Here is a 12,830-nt window from a genome sequence, read left to right as displayed (position 1 = left end):
CGCATCACCCTACACCTATTCTACCCTGCGTATCTACAATTAGAACCCCTGACTTAGCCAGATTCAGGGGAGAATAGTGTCAATCTGGTAAAACCAATCAGCCTAAGAGCACATCTTTGGGGTGTGGGAGGAAACCGGAGCGCCCGGAGGAAACCCACGCAACCACAGGGAGAATGCACAAACTCCCACAGACACAGGCCCAAATCCATGTATCTGCACAGCTAGCAGTGCTAGTCACCGAGCTGTTGCGGCGCCCGTCTACCGGTCCAGGATCAAGCACACACACCGACATGAAGTACTAGGCCACTCCCAGAACCTCCAGGAGCAGCCCACGCACAACCCACCGTGTGCATGCCCCTCGTTTGACAACGAGGTGGACCTCCACCTGCGGAGTGAAAAGACAAAAACGTTAATGACAAGCCTGCCTTTCCGGTGTCTCCCGAGGTTCTAACCCTTATTCAATAACCCCTACCATAACCCTCCATCCTCGTTTCACTCATGTTCCTATCTAACTGAACCTTAAACGAGTCCAACGTTCCCGCCTCCACCACCCCACTCGGTAGCGCGTTCCATACCCCCACTACTCTCTGCGTAAAGAACCTTCCTCTCATATCCAAATTATACCTCTCCCCCCTCACCCTTAAATCATGTCCTCTTGTATTCGTAACCAATCTAGGGAGCAGTCTCTCACTAATGACCCTGTCTATTCCCTTCAGTATCTTATATACCTCTATCATGTCACCCCTCAATCTCCGTCTTTCCAAAGAGAACAGTCCCAATTTCTCCAACCTTTCCTCGTAACCCAACCCCTCCATGCCAGGCAACATCCTGGTAAACCTCCTCTGCACCCTTTCCAGAGCCTCCACATCCTTCCGGTAGTAAGGTGACCAGAACTGGACGCAGTACTCCAAATGCGGTCTAACCAACGTTCTATACAACTGAAGCATTAGACGGCAGCTTTTAAACTCTATACCTCTTCCTATAAAGGCTAGCATTCCATAAGCCTTCCTGACAACATTCTCCACTTGTGTCACAACCTTCATGGATTTGTGAACCTGCACTCCCAGGTCCCTCTGTGTTTCTATACTCCTAATTTGTCTACCTTTAATCACATAGCTCCTCTCTACATTATTCCTTCCAAAATGCATCACCTTGCATTTGTCAGGATTAAATTCCATCTGCCACCTATCTGCCCAATGCACCAACCTATCTATATCCTGTTGTATCACCTGACAATCCACTTCAGTACCCGCCAACCCTGCCATCTTGGTGTCATCAGCAAACTTGCTGATCACACCACCTACGCTCTCTTCCAAGTCATTTATGTAGACTACAAAGAGGAGAATCTGGAATGCTGCGTACAATAAATGCACTGAAAGCAGTTCAGAGAAGATTTACTAAACTAATAGCTGGAATGGGCATGTTGTCTAATGAGGAAAGGCTGGATAAGCTAGAATTGCATCTACTGGAATTTGAAAGAGTTGGTTGCAATGTGTAAGTTTCTGATGCTCTTGACATGGTGATGTGGAGAGTATGTTTCCTCTTGCGGGAGAATCTAGAACTAGGTACCACCATTTAAAAAGATGTTAAGACAGAGATAAGGCAAAAAAAACATTTTAAATAGAGGGCCATAACTCTTTGGAACTCTTTCGTGCAAAGGTGGTGGAGGCAAAGACTTTGAATATTCTTAAGGAGAAGTGGATAGATTCTCGGTAAGCAAGGAGCTGATAGGTTAACAGGGATAAGCAGAATGCAGAGTTGAGTTTACAATTAGATGATCTTATTAAATGGCAGAGCAGGCACAAGGGTCTCACTCTGGCTTCTTGTTCATACCTTTGTACAGTCCTTGATTTCCTCAGAAATGGCATGAAATTGATAAACTGCATGTGTCATAACTTACATCTATGATTCTATAATCCTACCTGGCTCCTAGAAATGTTTTTTTGGGTGACACAGTGGTTAGCAATGTTGCCTCACAGCGCCAGGGCCTGGGTTCAATTCCAGCCTTGGGTGACTATGTGTGTGAAGTTCTCCCAGTGTCTGTATGGGTTTCCTCCAGGTGCTCGGGTTTCCTCCCACAGTCCAAAGATGTGCAGGTTAGATGGATTGGCCATGCATTACTGTAAGGGGGATTAGCAGGGTAAATAAGTGGTGTTACATGGATTGGATCTGGGTGGGATTGTGGCCATTGCAGACTCAGTAAACTTGTTGGCCTCCGTCTGCAATGTAGGGATTCTATGATAATTCATGGGGCCTTGTGAATCACTGAGTCAATGGTTAAGTCAAATGAAGGGGCAATGAAGACATTTTTCTTGGATTTGCCTAGCCACAAATATCATGTCTTACTTCATCAATGACAACTCTTCAAAAGTATTTCCTTGGCTGTAAAGCCAATGGGATGTCCTGGCGTTGTTGAAGAGTGGGGTACATGCAACACATACACTGGGAACCTCTGTCATCTTCACCACAACTGTGGAGACACCAGCCTCTCGCCAAGCAACCAATAACCGCCCGCTGGCCCGGGCCCGGGATGTTTCTATTGGACAGACCACGAGTGCGAATGATTGACAATGCGATGGTCCAATGGACAGGAGGTGGCGGGACCTTCGCTTAACCCTTTCATAAAGTATTTGAGAAGCAGCTCGCGGAGACTTTGGGCAGCGGGAGGGGGGGGGAGGTATGGGGAGGGGATTTGAATTTAAATAACTGCCAGCGGTGGCGCGTGCCGGCGCCTATAGCCCGGCCTCGAGGGAGGGTGGCGATGAAGCGCTACGTGCGGGCGGTGCTGCTGTGTTCGGCCTTGGCTTTCGTCTGCATCTTCTATGTCTTTAACGAGATCGCCGAAGCAGAGGAAGAAGTTCCAGGGCCGTCTGCTCGAGACGGGAGAGCACGAGGTCGGGAAGCGGGCCTGCCTGCCGCGGTGCGGCCGGAGCCGCTCAACAGGTAAAGGGGAGGAGGAGAGAGGCCTCACCGGAGGAGGAAGAGGGGGAGGGAGTGTATCCTGGTAGCGGCGAAGCAGTCTGGGTTTCGATGCAGCGTTAAAATAGGGATTCCCGGTAACCCGCTTAAAGAGCGTCTCCTACTGACTCGGCGTGTTAATGCACCTCCCCATCGTACAGCCGGAGCTCAGATTGTATGCGCTGCCCTGCCTGTCTCTACCCTCCATGGTGCTGAGGCTGGAAATGCACGCTGCCTATCTGAACACACTGTGCCTGTCTCTCACTCTCCACGCTACAGAACATAGTAACAGAAGGAGGCCGTTCAGCCCCTCAGCCAATTCCACCATTCAGTGAGATCATGGCTGATCCAACTCCAATTTTTGGCCCATATCCTTTAATATCTTTGCTTAAAAAATTGCCTAATCTTAGATTTAGAATTAGCAATTGATCTAGCATCAACTGTTGTTTGTGTGTGGAAGTGCTTCCTAGCATCTCTCCTGAATGGTCCTGCCCTAATTTTTAGACTATGCCCTTAGTTCTACAAACTGCAACCAGTGGAAATAGTTTCATTAGTACAAGAAAGCCACATATGGTCTAAGGAGATCCATCAAAGATGCCAAAAGACCAAGCTAGAGTCCTAGGTTAAACACAAGGACCCCCGCTGACTATGTAAAGGTCTGCAAGATATAACAGGATACAAGATGAGAGTGTGTAGAAATCACTGGCTTCAGCACACCTCTCCTTCCCTGATGAGCTCAATGCATTCTATGCCTGTTTTGAGCAAGAGATCAGTGAGAGTACACCCTCCACCCCAAAAGCCAAGAATGAACCTGTATCTGTGATCACCATTGCAGATGTCAGAGCAATCTTACAATAGATCATAGAATCCCTACAGTGCAGAAGGAGGCCATTCAGCCCAAGTCTGCACTGACCACAATCCCACCCAGACCCTACTCCTGTAACCCTACATTTTTACCCTGCTAATCTCCTGATTCTAGGGTCAACTTAATATGGCCAGTCAACCTAACCCGCACATCTTTGGACTGTGGGAGGAAACTGGAGCACCTGGAGGAAACCCACACAGAATGGGGGGAATGTGCAAACTCCACACAGACAGTGACCCAAAGCTGGAATTGAACTTGGGCTCCTGATGCTGTGGGGCAGCAGTGCTAGCCGCCATGCTGTCCCTCAAAGGTCAACCCATGGAAAGCAAGTGGCCCGAATGAGCACTCGGATCCTGTGCCGATGAGTTGGCGGGGTATTTGCAGATATCTTCAACCTCTCTTTACAATAAACTGAGATTCCTATCTGCTTCAAGAAGATGACCATCATTCCTGTGCCAAAAAAAAAGCCAGGCAGCATGCCTTAATGACTTTTGTCCGGTGGCTCTGACGTCCATCATTTTGAAGTGCTTTGAACGGTTAGTCTTGGCACGAATCAATTTCAGCCTCTCAGATTGCCGGATCCACTATAGTTTACCAACTTCTGCAACAGGTCCGCAGTGGACACCATCTCTCTGGCCCTTCACTCAAGGTTGGAACACCTATTTAACAAAGACCCCTGTGCCAGATTCCTTTACTTACGACAGCTCAGCCATTATTCCTACGAAACACATCTCCAAACTCCATGGCCTTGGCTTGGCTCTTCCCTTTGTGACTTGATCCTAACCCAGAGACTACCTCCACAATAATCCTCAACACCGGTGCCCCACAAGGCTTTGTCCTCAGCCCCTTACTATGCTCCTTACAACCTTTGACAATGTGGCCAAATTCCCCTCCAACTCGATTTTCCGTGATGACACCACTATGGTGGATCACAAACAATGTTGAGACAGTGCAGAAATGAAGTTGAGAATTTGGTTAAATGGTGTGACGACAATAATCTCTTCCCTCAATGTCAACAAAATGAAGCAGATAGTCATTGCCCTCAGGAAGTCTAGTGGAGAACATGCCCCTGTCTACATCAGTGGGGACAAAGTAGAAATGATCGAGAGCTTCAGGTTTCTAGGTGTCCAGTTCACCAACAACCTGTAATAGCTCCCTAATGCTGACACTATAATTAAGAAAGCCCACCAACTCCTCTACTTTCTCAGAAGACTAGGGAAATTTGGCATTTCAGTTATGACTCACCAACTTTTACAGGTATACGGTAAAAAGCATTCTTTCTTCTTGTATCACAGCTTGGAATGGCTGGTTTAATATACAAAGCCAAAAAGCACCTCCCTCCCTTCTCTTTGCACTGAATTCCCAGTTTGAATCTGTCATGACGACTATAAAGGCCATGGGGAGTCATCAACAAATTGATTCATAAGCTTCATGGAGTATAAGAACATAAGAACTAGAAACAGGAGTGGACATCTGCCCCCTCGAGCCTGATCCACCATTCGATAAGATCATAGCTGATCCTTTTGTGGATTCAGCTCCACATACCCGCCCACTCACCATAATCCTTACTTCCTTTACTGTTCAAAAATTTATCTATCCTTGCCTTAAAAACATTCAACGAGGTAACCTAAGCTGCTTTGCTGGGTAGGGAATTCCACAGATTCACAACTCTTTGTGTGAAGAAGTTCCTCCTCAAGTCAGTCCTAAATATGCTTCCCCTTATTTTGAGGCCATGCACTTTAGTTCTAGTTTCACCTGCCAGTGGAAACAACTTCTCTGCTTCTATCTTATCTATTTCTTTCTTAATCTTATATGTTTCTATAAGATCTCCCCTCATTCTTCTGAATTCCAATGAGTATACGCCAATCTACTCAGTCTCTCCTCATAAGCCAACCTTTCAACTCCGGAAGCTGTTTTATGAATTGTCTTGTTGAATGAGTGAGGTGGCTCACCCAATGGGCAGCAGCCAGCAGGTATTTTAAGCCTGTAACTTTGCCCAGACCAGAGTTGTAGGTCCTGAGGTGAAGACTACCTAAAGTAAAGTAAAAGTTTGTTTATTATTCACAAGTAATGCTTACATTAACACTGCAATGAAGTTGCTGTGAAATTTGCCTAGTCGCCACAATCCAGCACCTGTTCGGGTCAGTGCACCTAACCAGCACATCTTTCAGAATTGCGAGAAACCGGAGCAAACGCAAACATGGAGAGAATGTGCAAACTCCACACAGACAATGACCCAAGCTGGAATTGAACCTGGGTCCCTGGTGTTGTGAAGCAGCAGTGCTAACCGTTGTGCTACCCTGCCGACCTGATTAAGCCTTGGGAGCTGCTTTTTCCTTTGGTGCACAGTAAAAGGTGTTGTTGATGGGAAACTGGCATGTGGCTGAATTACTGCATTGGTGACAAGGAAGAAAAGAAAATCTTTTTTCTTCCATCTTTCCCCCTGGACAACCTCTGAACGTCAATACTTTCTTCGGTAAGAGAAGGCCATTCTGCCTCTTTTTGTTTGGGGAAACTTGAGCTCTATAACAATAGTGGTGAAGACTGGGCTAAATACTCTGAGTGCATGCGTTACTACTTCTGTGCTATCAAGATTGAAGGATATGAAAAGCAAAAAGTAATATTGCTGACAGCATGCGGGGCCCCAACTTTTAGTGTGCTAAGTCTGACCTACACAGATGCCCCTGATTCAACTTTTAATGAACTGGTAGACCTGGTAAAAATAAAACACTGCAGCCCAAAGCACCTGGTAATTCTCCAGCGATATTGCTTCAACACGCTTGGGAGAATCCCTGGGGAATCTGTTCCTGAATTCTTGGTTGGTTTGTGGAAACAAGCTGAACACTGTCAATTTGGATTGCCTCTTAGCAAAACGTTGCAGGTGAGTTTGGTATATGGCATTAATGACCTAACCATCCAAAACAATTTGGATTTAAAATTATTGAGATAGCCTTGTCACTTGAAAGCACGCTACAAGCGGCATCAGACAGCAATGTCTTCTAACTAGTGGGGGAGGGACCTCAAAGGAGAGTTCTTGGATCAATTGTATATTAAAGCATCTCATTCACTATAGGAACCTTAGTTTCACCATCAGATTTCAAGGAATGGCAATGCTGACTTCAACTGTATTAAAAAATCATATTCCAGAAAGGTATAGATACCAGTTGATGGATTACTGCAAGAACTTTCAAAGGACACAACCACAGCAATGCATCAGGTACAGGCAAATGTGTGTTGCCTAGGAACAAAGCAGAGACAGGTACCTGAGTGTACTATGCAGATATCCCCTCTTTCAAAGACAGGGACACTAGAACTGAACCGTATTGTAACAACAAAATTTGCTCTGAAGATGTTGGAATTACGAGTAAATGGCCATCCCTTGCAGGTGGAGGTTGACATGAAAGCTGCAATTTCCATTTTAGGGGAACAGACTATAAGCACCTCCAATTTGGCATCAACTCCTGAGGTTAGGAGGTACAATGGCCAGGCTAACCAACAACACAAGGGGACCTTTACAAATAAAAGACAGAACAATGAGCCCCAGTAGTTTATAACTAGCAATCTGCTCATATCCTACTCATTGTTGTATGTAGGCATGGACCAAGCCTTATGGGCAAAAATTAACTCCAGTAGATTTGGCTCAACTGGTTGGAGATCTTCAGTCTCAACGTGGGGGAACTGTACGAAATTGTCAGTAGATACTCTGGAGTTTTTAACTGAAATTGGGAACGTTGAATGGATGTAACTCTCCTAATTAAATGGCAATGGGCTCCTGAGAGCTGGTAATAGCATGTCACACACTGACTCTTGCCACTTGACATCCTTAAATTTCTAACCAATATTAGAAAAGCCACACAGTTTCTTGTTGCCTGATTTGAATTGCACGTATGCCTCTCTTAGCCAATTTGAGGGTGTTCAGACTTGGGTAGGCAAAAGTTTACTTAGGATTACTGCTGGACTAATTGCTCAAAGTCAGCTTTCTACTGTCTGTCTAGGATGCTTCCATCCAATGGGATATTGTGATATGGTGTTTAGGGTCAAGTGGAAAGAGCCCCAGCAATTTGTTTACTGACTCTTTTGGCATTATCAGTGAAACCAGCTGCTTGGTTAATTGTTGATTTTGCCCTCTGCAAATTTGCCTGATTCAGATATTGGATTATTGAGTCTGCTGATGAGTATATATTTGGTTTTAATCTGACACCAATGTTCCATGTCATTTTCAAATCTTTTCCACCCCAAAGAGAACCTGTTCACATCCACCTTCCCCCAAAGGAGGACTATTTTAGAAGTTAGATAGTGTGACATTGAGTCTTGACTTGCAGGTGACAGGAATGTTTGAGCAGGTGAACACAGCTGTGCATAAACCATGAATACTGTCAATGTCCTCCTGCACACAGCATGAAAGGCCTTATTTGGAGGTGTGAGACTACAGGAACTGTTACTATTGCTATTTCAGTCAAGGGAGGCAAAGAACCCATGCTTTCACAGAGGGTTCAAATGCTGAAAGCACAATAAACAAAGCAAAACCATGTGAAATGTTTTTAGTTTAACATGCAATAACCAGCAGATTGGAGCAGTGCTTTAGAAATGTATATTTTCTAATAATTTGCTTTTAAAACTTCCAAGGGAAGCTATGACTTGTGCCATTGGAAGAATTGACATAGCTTGTACTTGGAAAGAAGCACACATGGTATATCAAAATCATTACCGTGGATTAATTGTAATGTGAAGAAGTTTGGTTAAAAGATTTGAGAATTGTGTGAATAGTTAGCTGGGTATTATACAGTCTGTTCACTTTGAAAAAGGATTACTTGAGTGGAAAGGTAGACTTCAGTTAGACTTCAATTTAAAATTTAATATTTACAAAAAATAGGATGTTAGAGGTAAAGTACAAAAACAATTTAAAAAACGGTGAGCTTTGATAATTAACGAAAAGCAGAATGACAAAAAATTTAAACATCAGCTATGATAACCCAAGATCAGTTTGAAGTCTCCTGGGATACAGTTTGGCAGGCAATAGGAACATTTTAAAGGCTTGAAAGGAAAAGGAGAAACTGAACAATTTGTAATGAAAATTATGAGAATAAAATCCCAGAAGAAAAATGGTCACCATCAAAAAATCTTTACTATTTTAGTAAAGGAAGAAGAGAATGTTGCTGATCTGCACAGTGAATGGCAAATCTTGTAGAGTAAATCATAGGATCCCCATAGTGCATAAGGAATCCATTCAGTCCATCGAGTCTGCTTCGACCACAATCCCATCCAGACCCTATTCCCATAACCCCATGTATGTAGCCTGTTAATCCCCCTGACACTAGGGTCAATTTAAATGGCCAATCAACCTAACCCACACATCTTTGGACTATGGGAGGAAACTGGATTACTCGGAAGAAACCCATGCAGACATGTGGAGAATGTGTAAACTCCACACAAACAGTGATCCAAACAGGCTGGAATTAAACCGGGTCCCTGGTGCTGAGAAGCAGCAGTGTTTGCAACTGTGCTGCCCATAAAAAAAAATCATGAAACAGAACTCTTATCAAGAGGCAAACTTTTTACAACAAGACTAAGATGTCCCCCAGCACCATTGTGAAAAGCCATCACACCTGCTTGAACTTTTGGTGATATTGGATACGAACATAAGAAATAGGAGCAGGAGTAGGCCATCTAGCCCTTCAAGCCTGCCCCACCATTCAATAAGATCATGGCTGATCTGAAGTGGATCAGTTCCATTTTCCTGTCTGCTCCCCATAACCCTTAATTCCCTTGTCTATCAGAAATCTAGCTATTTGTGACTTTAGCATATTCAACGAGGTAGCCTCCACCACTTCAATGGGCAGAGAATTCCAGAGATTCACCACCCTTTGACTGAAGAAGTTCCTCCTTAACTCTGTTCCAAACTGCCCCTCCCCCATATTTTGAGGCTGTGCCCTCTAGTTCTGGTTTCCTTTCTAAGCAGAAAGAATCTCTCTACCTCTACCCTATCTAGCCCCTTCATTATCTTGTAAGTATCTATAAGATTCCCCCTCAGCCTTCTAAACTCCAACGAGTACAGGCCCAGTCTATTTAATCTCTCCTCATAAGCTAACCCCCTCATCTCCGGTATCAGCCTGGTGAACCTTCTCTGTACTCCCTCCAAGGCCAGTATATCCTTTCACAAATAAGGGGACCAAAACTGCAGACAGTACTCCAGTTGCAGCCTCACCAGTGCCTTGTACAGCTGCAGCAAGATCTCCCTGCTTTTATATTCTATCCTCCTCGCAATAAAGGCCAACATTCCATTCGCCTTCTTGATCAACTGCAGGCTGAGTTTTTGCAATTTGTGCACAAGGACCTCCAGGTTCCTCTGCACAGTAGCATGCTGCAACTTTTCACCATTTAAGTAATATTCTATCCCACTATTATTTCTTCCAAAGTGAATAACTTCACATTTGCTAACATTATACTCCACCTGCCAGGTCCTCGCCCACTCACTCAGCCTATTCAGATCTCTCTGCAGACCTCCCGCATTCGCCACATAATTCGCTTTTCCACTCATCTTCATGTCATCAGCAAATTTTGTTACCCTACACTCAGCCCCCTCCTCCAGATCGTCTGTGTACATGGTAAACAGTTGAGGCCCCAGCACCGATCCCTGCGGCACGCCACTAGTCACCAACTGCCAACCAGAAAAGCACCCATTTATCTCAACTCTCTGCTTCCTGTTAGATAGCCAATCCTCAATCCATGCTAACGTTTTACCCCCAACTCCGTGTACCCTAACCTTCTGCAGCAACCTTTTGTGAGGCACCTTATTGAATGCCTTCTGGAAATCTATAAATGCTACATCCACCGATTCTCCTCTGTCTACTGCACTAGTCACACCTTCATAAAAATCCAGTAAATTCATCAAACACGACTTCCCATTCACGAATCCGTGCTGTGTCTGCTTGATCGAAACGTTCTTTTCTAGGTGTCCTGCTATTTCTTCTTTAATGATGGATTCTAGCATTTTTCCAACTATGGACGTTAAGCTAATCGGCCTTAGTTACCCGCCTTTTGTCTGTTACCTTTTTTAAACAGTGGCGTAACAATAGCTGTTTTCCAATCCGCCAGCACTTCCCCAGAGTCCAGCGCAGCGAATTTTGATAAATAACTACTAATGCATCTGCTATTACTTCTGCCATTTCTTTCAGAACCCTGGGATGCATTCCATCCGGTCCCGGGGACTTGTCTACCTTCAGTCCCATTAGTCTACCAAGCACTACCTCTCTAGTAACAGTAATTGTATTAAGGACCTCCTCTCCTACCATCTTTAATATTCGGTAAGCTATTTGTGTCCTCCTCTGTGAAGACCGACACAAACTTAAAGCCTCAGCCATTTCCTTGTTTCCCACCATTAAATCCCCCCTCTCATCCTCCAAGGGTCCAACATTCACTCTAGCCATTCTCCTCTTCTTTATATATTTGTAAAAACCTTTACTATCATTTTTTATATTTAGAGCTAGTTTAGTTTCATACTCTTTCCTTTATCACTTCCTTAGTCATTCTTTGTTTTTTAAATCTTTCCCAATCTTCTAATTCCCCACTATTTTTAGCCGCTCTGTACGCATCGGTTTTTGATTTAATACTCTCCTTTATTTCCTTTGATACCCACGGCTCGTTATCCCTTTTCTTACAGTCCTTTTTTTATCACTGGAATATATTTTTGCTGAGTACTGAAAAAGATTTCCTTAAAAATCCTCCGCTGTTCCTCAGCTATCCTTCCAACCAGTCTGCGCCCCCAATCTACATTAGCCAATTCCACCCCCATCTTATCATACTCCCCTCTGTTCAAGCAGAGGACACTGGTTTGGGACCCTACTTTCTCACCCTCCATCTGCATCAGAAATTCAACCATATTGTGATCACTTGTCCCAAGAGGATCTCTCACAAGAAGATCCCCAATTCTACCTGCCTTGTTACACAGTACCAGATCTAAGATAACTCGCTCTCTTGTAGGTTCCGTAACATACTGTTCAAGGAAACTATCCCGACAGCATTCCAAGAACTCTTCCTCAAGTCCACCGCGTCTGACTTGAGTCAACCAGTCAATATGCAAGTTAAAATCCCCCATAATTATTGCTGTTCTGTTTTTGCGCGTGTCAATTATTTGCTTGTTTATAGCCTGCCCCACCTCAAAGTTATTACTTGAGGGCCTATAGACCACACCCACCAGTGACTTTCTCCCCTTATTATTCCTTATCTCCACCCACAACGATTCCACGTTTTGCTATTTGGAGCCTATATCTTCTCTCACTACCACCCTGATATTATCCTTTATTAACAGAGCTACCCCACCTTTTTCTTCCTGTCTATCCTTCCTATATGTCTGATACCCCTGGATATTCAGTTCCCAGTCCCAGTCACCCTGCAACCACATTTCTGTCATAGCCACTAGATCATACCCGTTTGTGCTGATTTGTGCCATCAACTCATTCACTTTGTTTCGAATGCTTCGTGCATTCAGGTAAAGTGGCTGTATGCCAACCTTTATCTGGACCCGATTTGTAGAAACGCTACTAACCTCTCCCTTGCCCTCTACTCCTTTAATTAGCGGAATGTCCTCAACATTAACCTGCACTCATACCCCCTCCTTTACTTTTGATTTTGTAATTCCCCCTACCCCTGTGTACGCGCACGCACGCGCACACACGCACACACACACCAAGTAATTAGATTAAAGCCCTATCTACAGCCCTAGTTACACAATTCACCAGGAGTCTGGTCCCAGCACAATTCAGATGAAGACCATCCCATCTGAACAGGTAACATCTGCCTGATCTTGCGTAACACTTGATCCAGATGTATGCGGTGCAGCTAACTTAATCCAAAGGCTTGGGATACCGCAATATGGAACAAAATAAATGCATTCAATTATTTGACCATAATGAAATCCAAAGTGACTGATATCCTGACACACTGGGCCTTGTACATGGTAATCAAGGAGGCAATTGTTCTTGTGAGGATTTTATGAATATTTTAACAC

The 12,830-nt window shown here is 44.4% G+C and overlaps 1 protein-coding gene across 2 annotated transcripts in view; it reads left to right on the top strand.

Annotated features, from left to right (window-relative positions):
* Positions 1-2,708: 2,708 nt before the first annotated feature.
* LOC145344021 (glucoside xylosyltransferase 1-like) overlaps positions 2,709-12,830 on the top strand; it is a 62,851-nt gene continuing 52,729 nt past the window's right edge. For both annotated transcript variants that reach the window (XM_080190730.1, XM_080190729.1), the window contains exon 1: positions 2,709-2,943. In XM_080190730.1, coding sequence (XP_080046856.1) covers positions 2,762-2,943 — 182 coding nt within the window. In that variant the 5' untranslated portion in view covers positions 2,709-2,761. The remainder of the gene's footprint in view (positions 2,944-12,830) is intronic.

The sequence above is a fragment of the Carcharhinus amblyrhynchos genome, chromosome 6, assembly GCF_965287045.1.
Source record: "Carcharhinus amblyrhynchos chromosome 6, sCarAmb.v2.hapA, whole genome shotgun sequence".
Taxonomy (NCBI): domain Eukaryota; kingdom Metazoa; phylum Chordata; class Chondrichthyes; order Carcharhiniformes; family Carcharhinidae; genus Carcharhinus; species Carcharhinus amblyrhynchos.
Note: the sequence above shows the minus strand (reverse complement) of the source record. Positions and strands in the feature narration are given on the sequence as shown.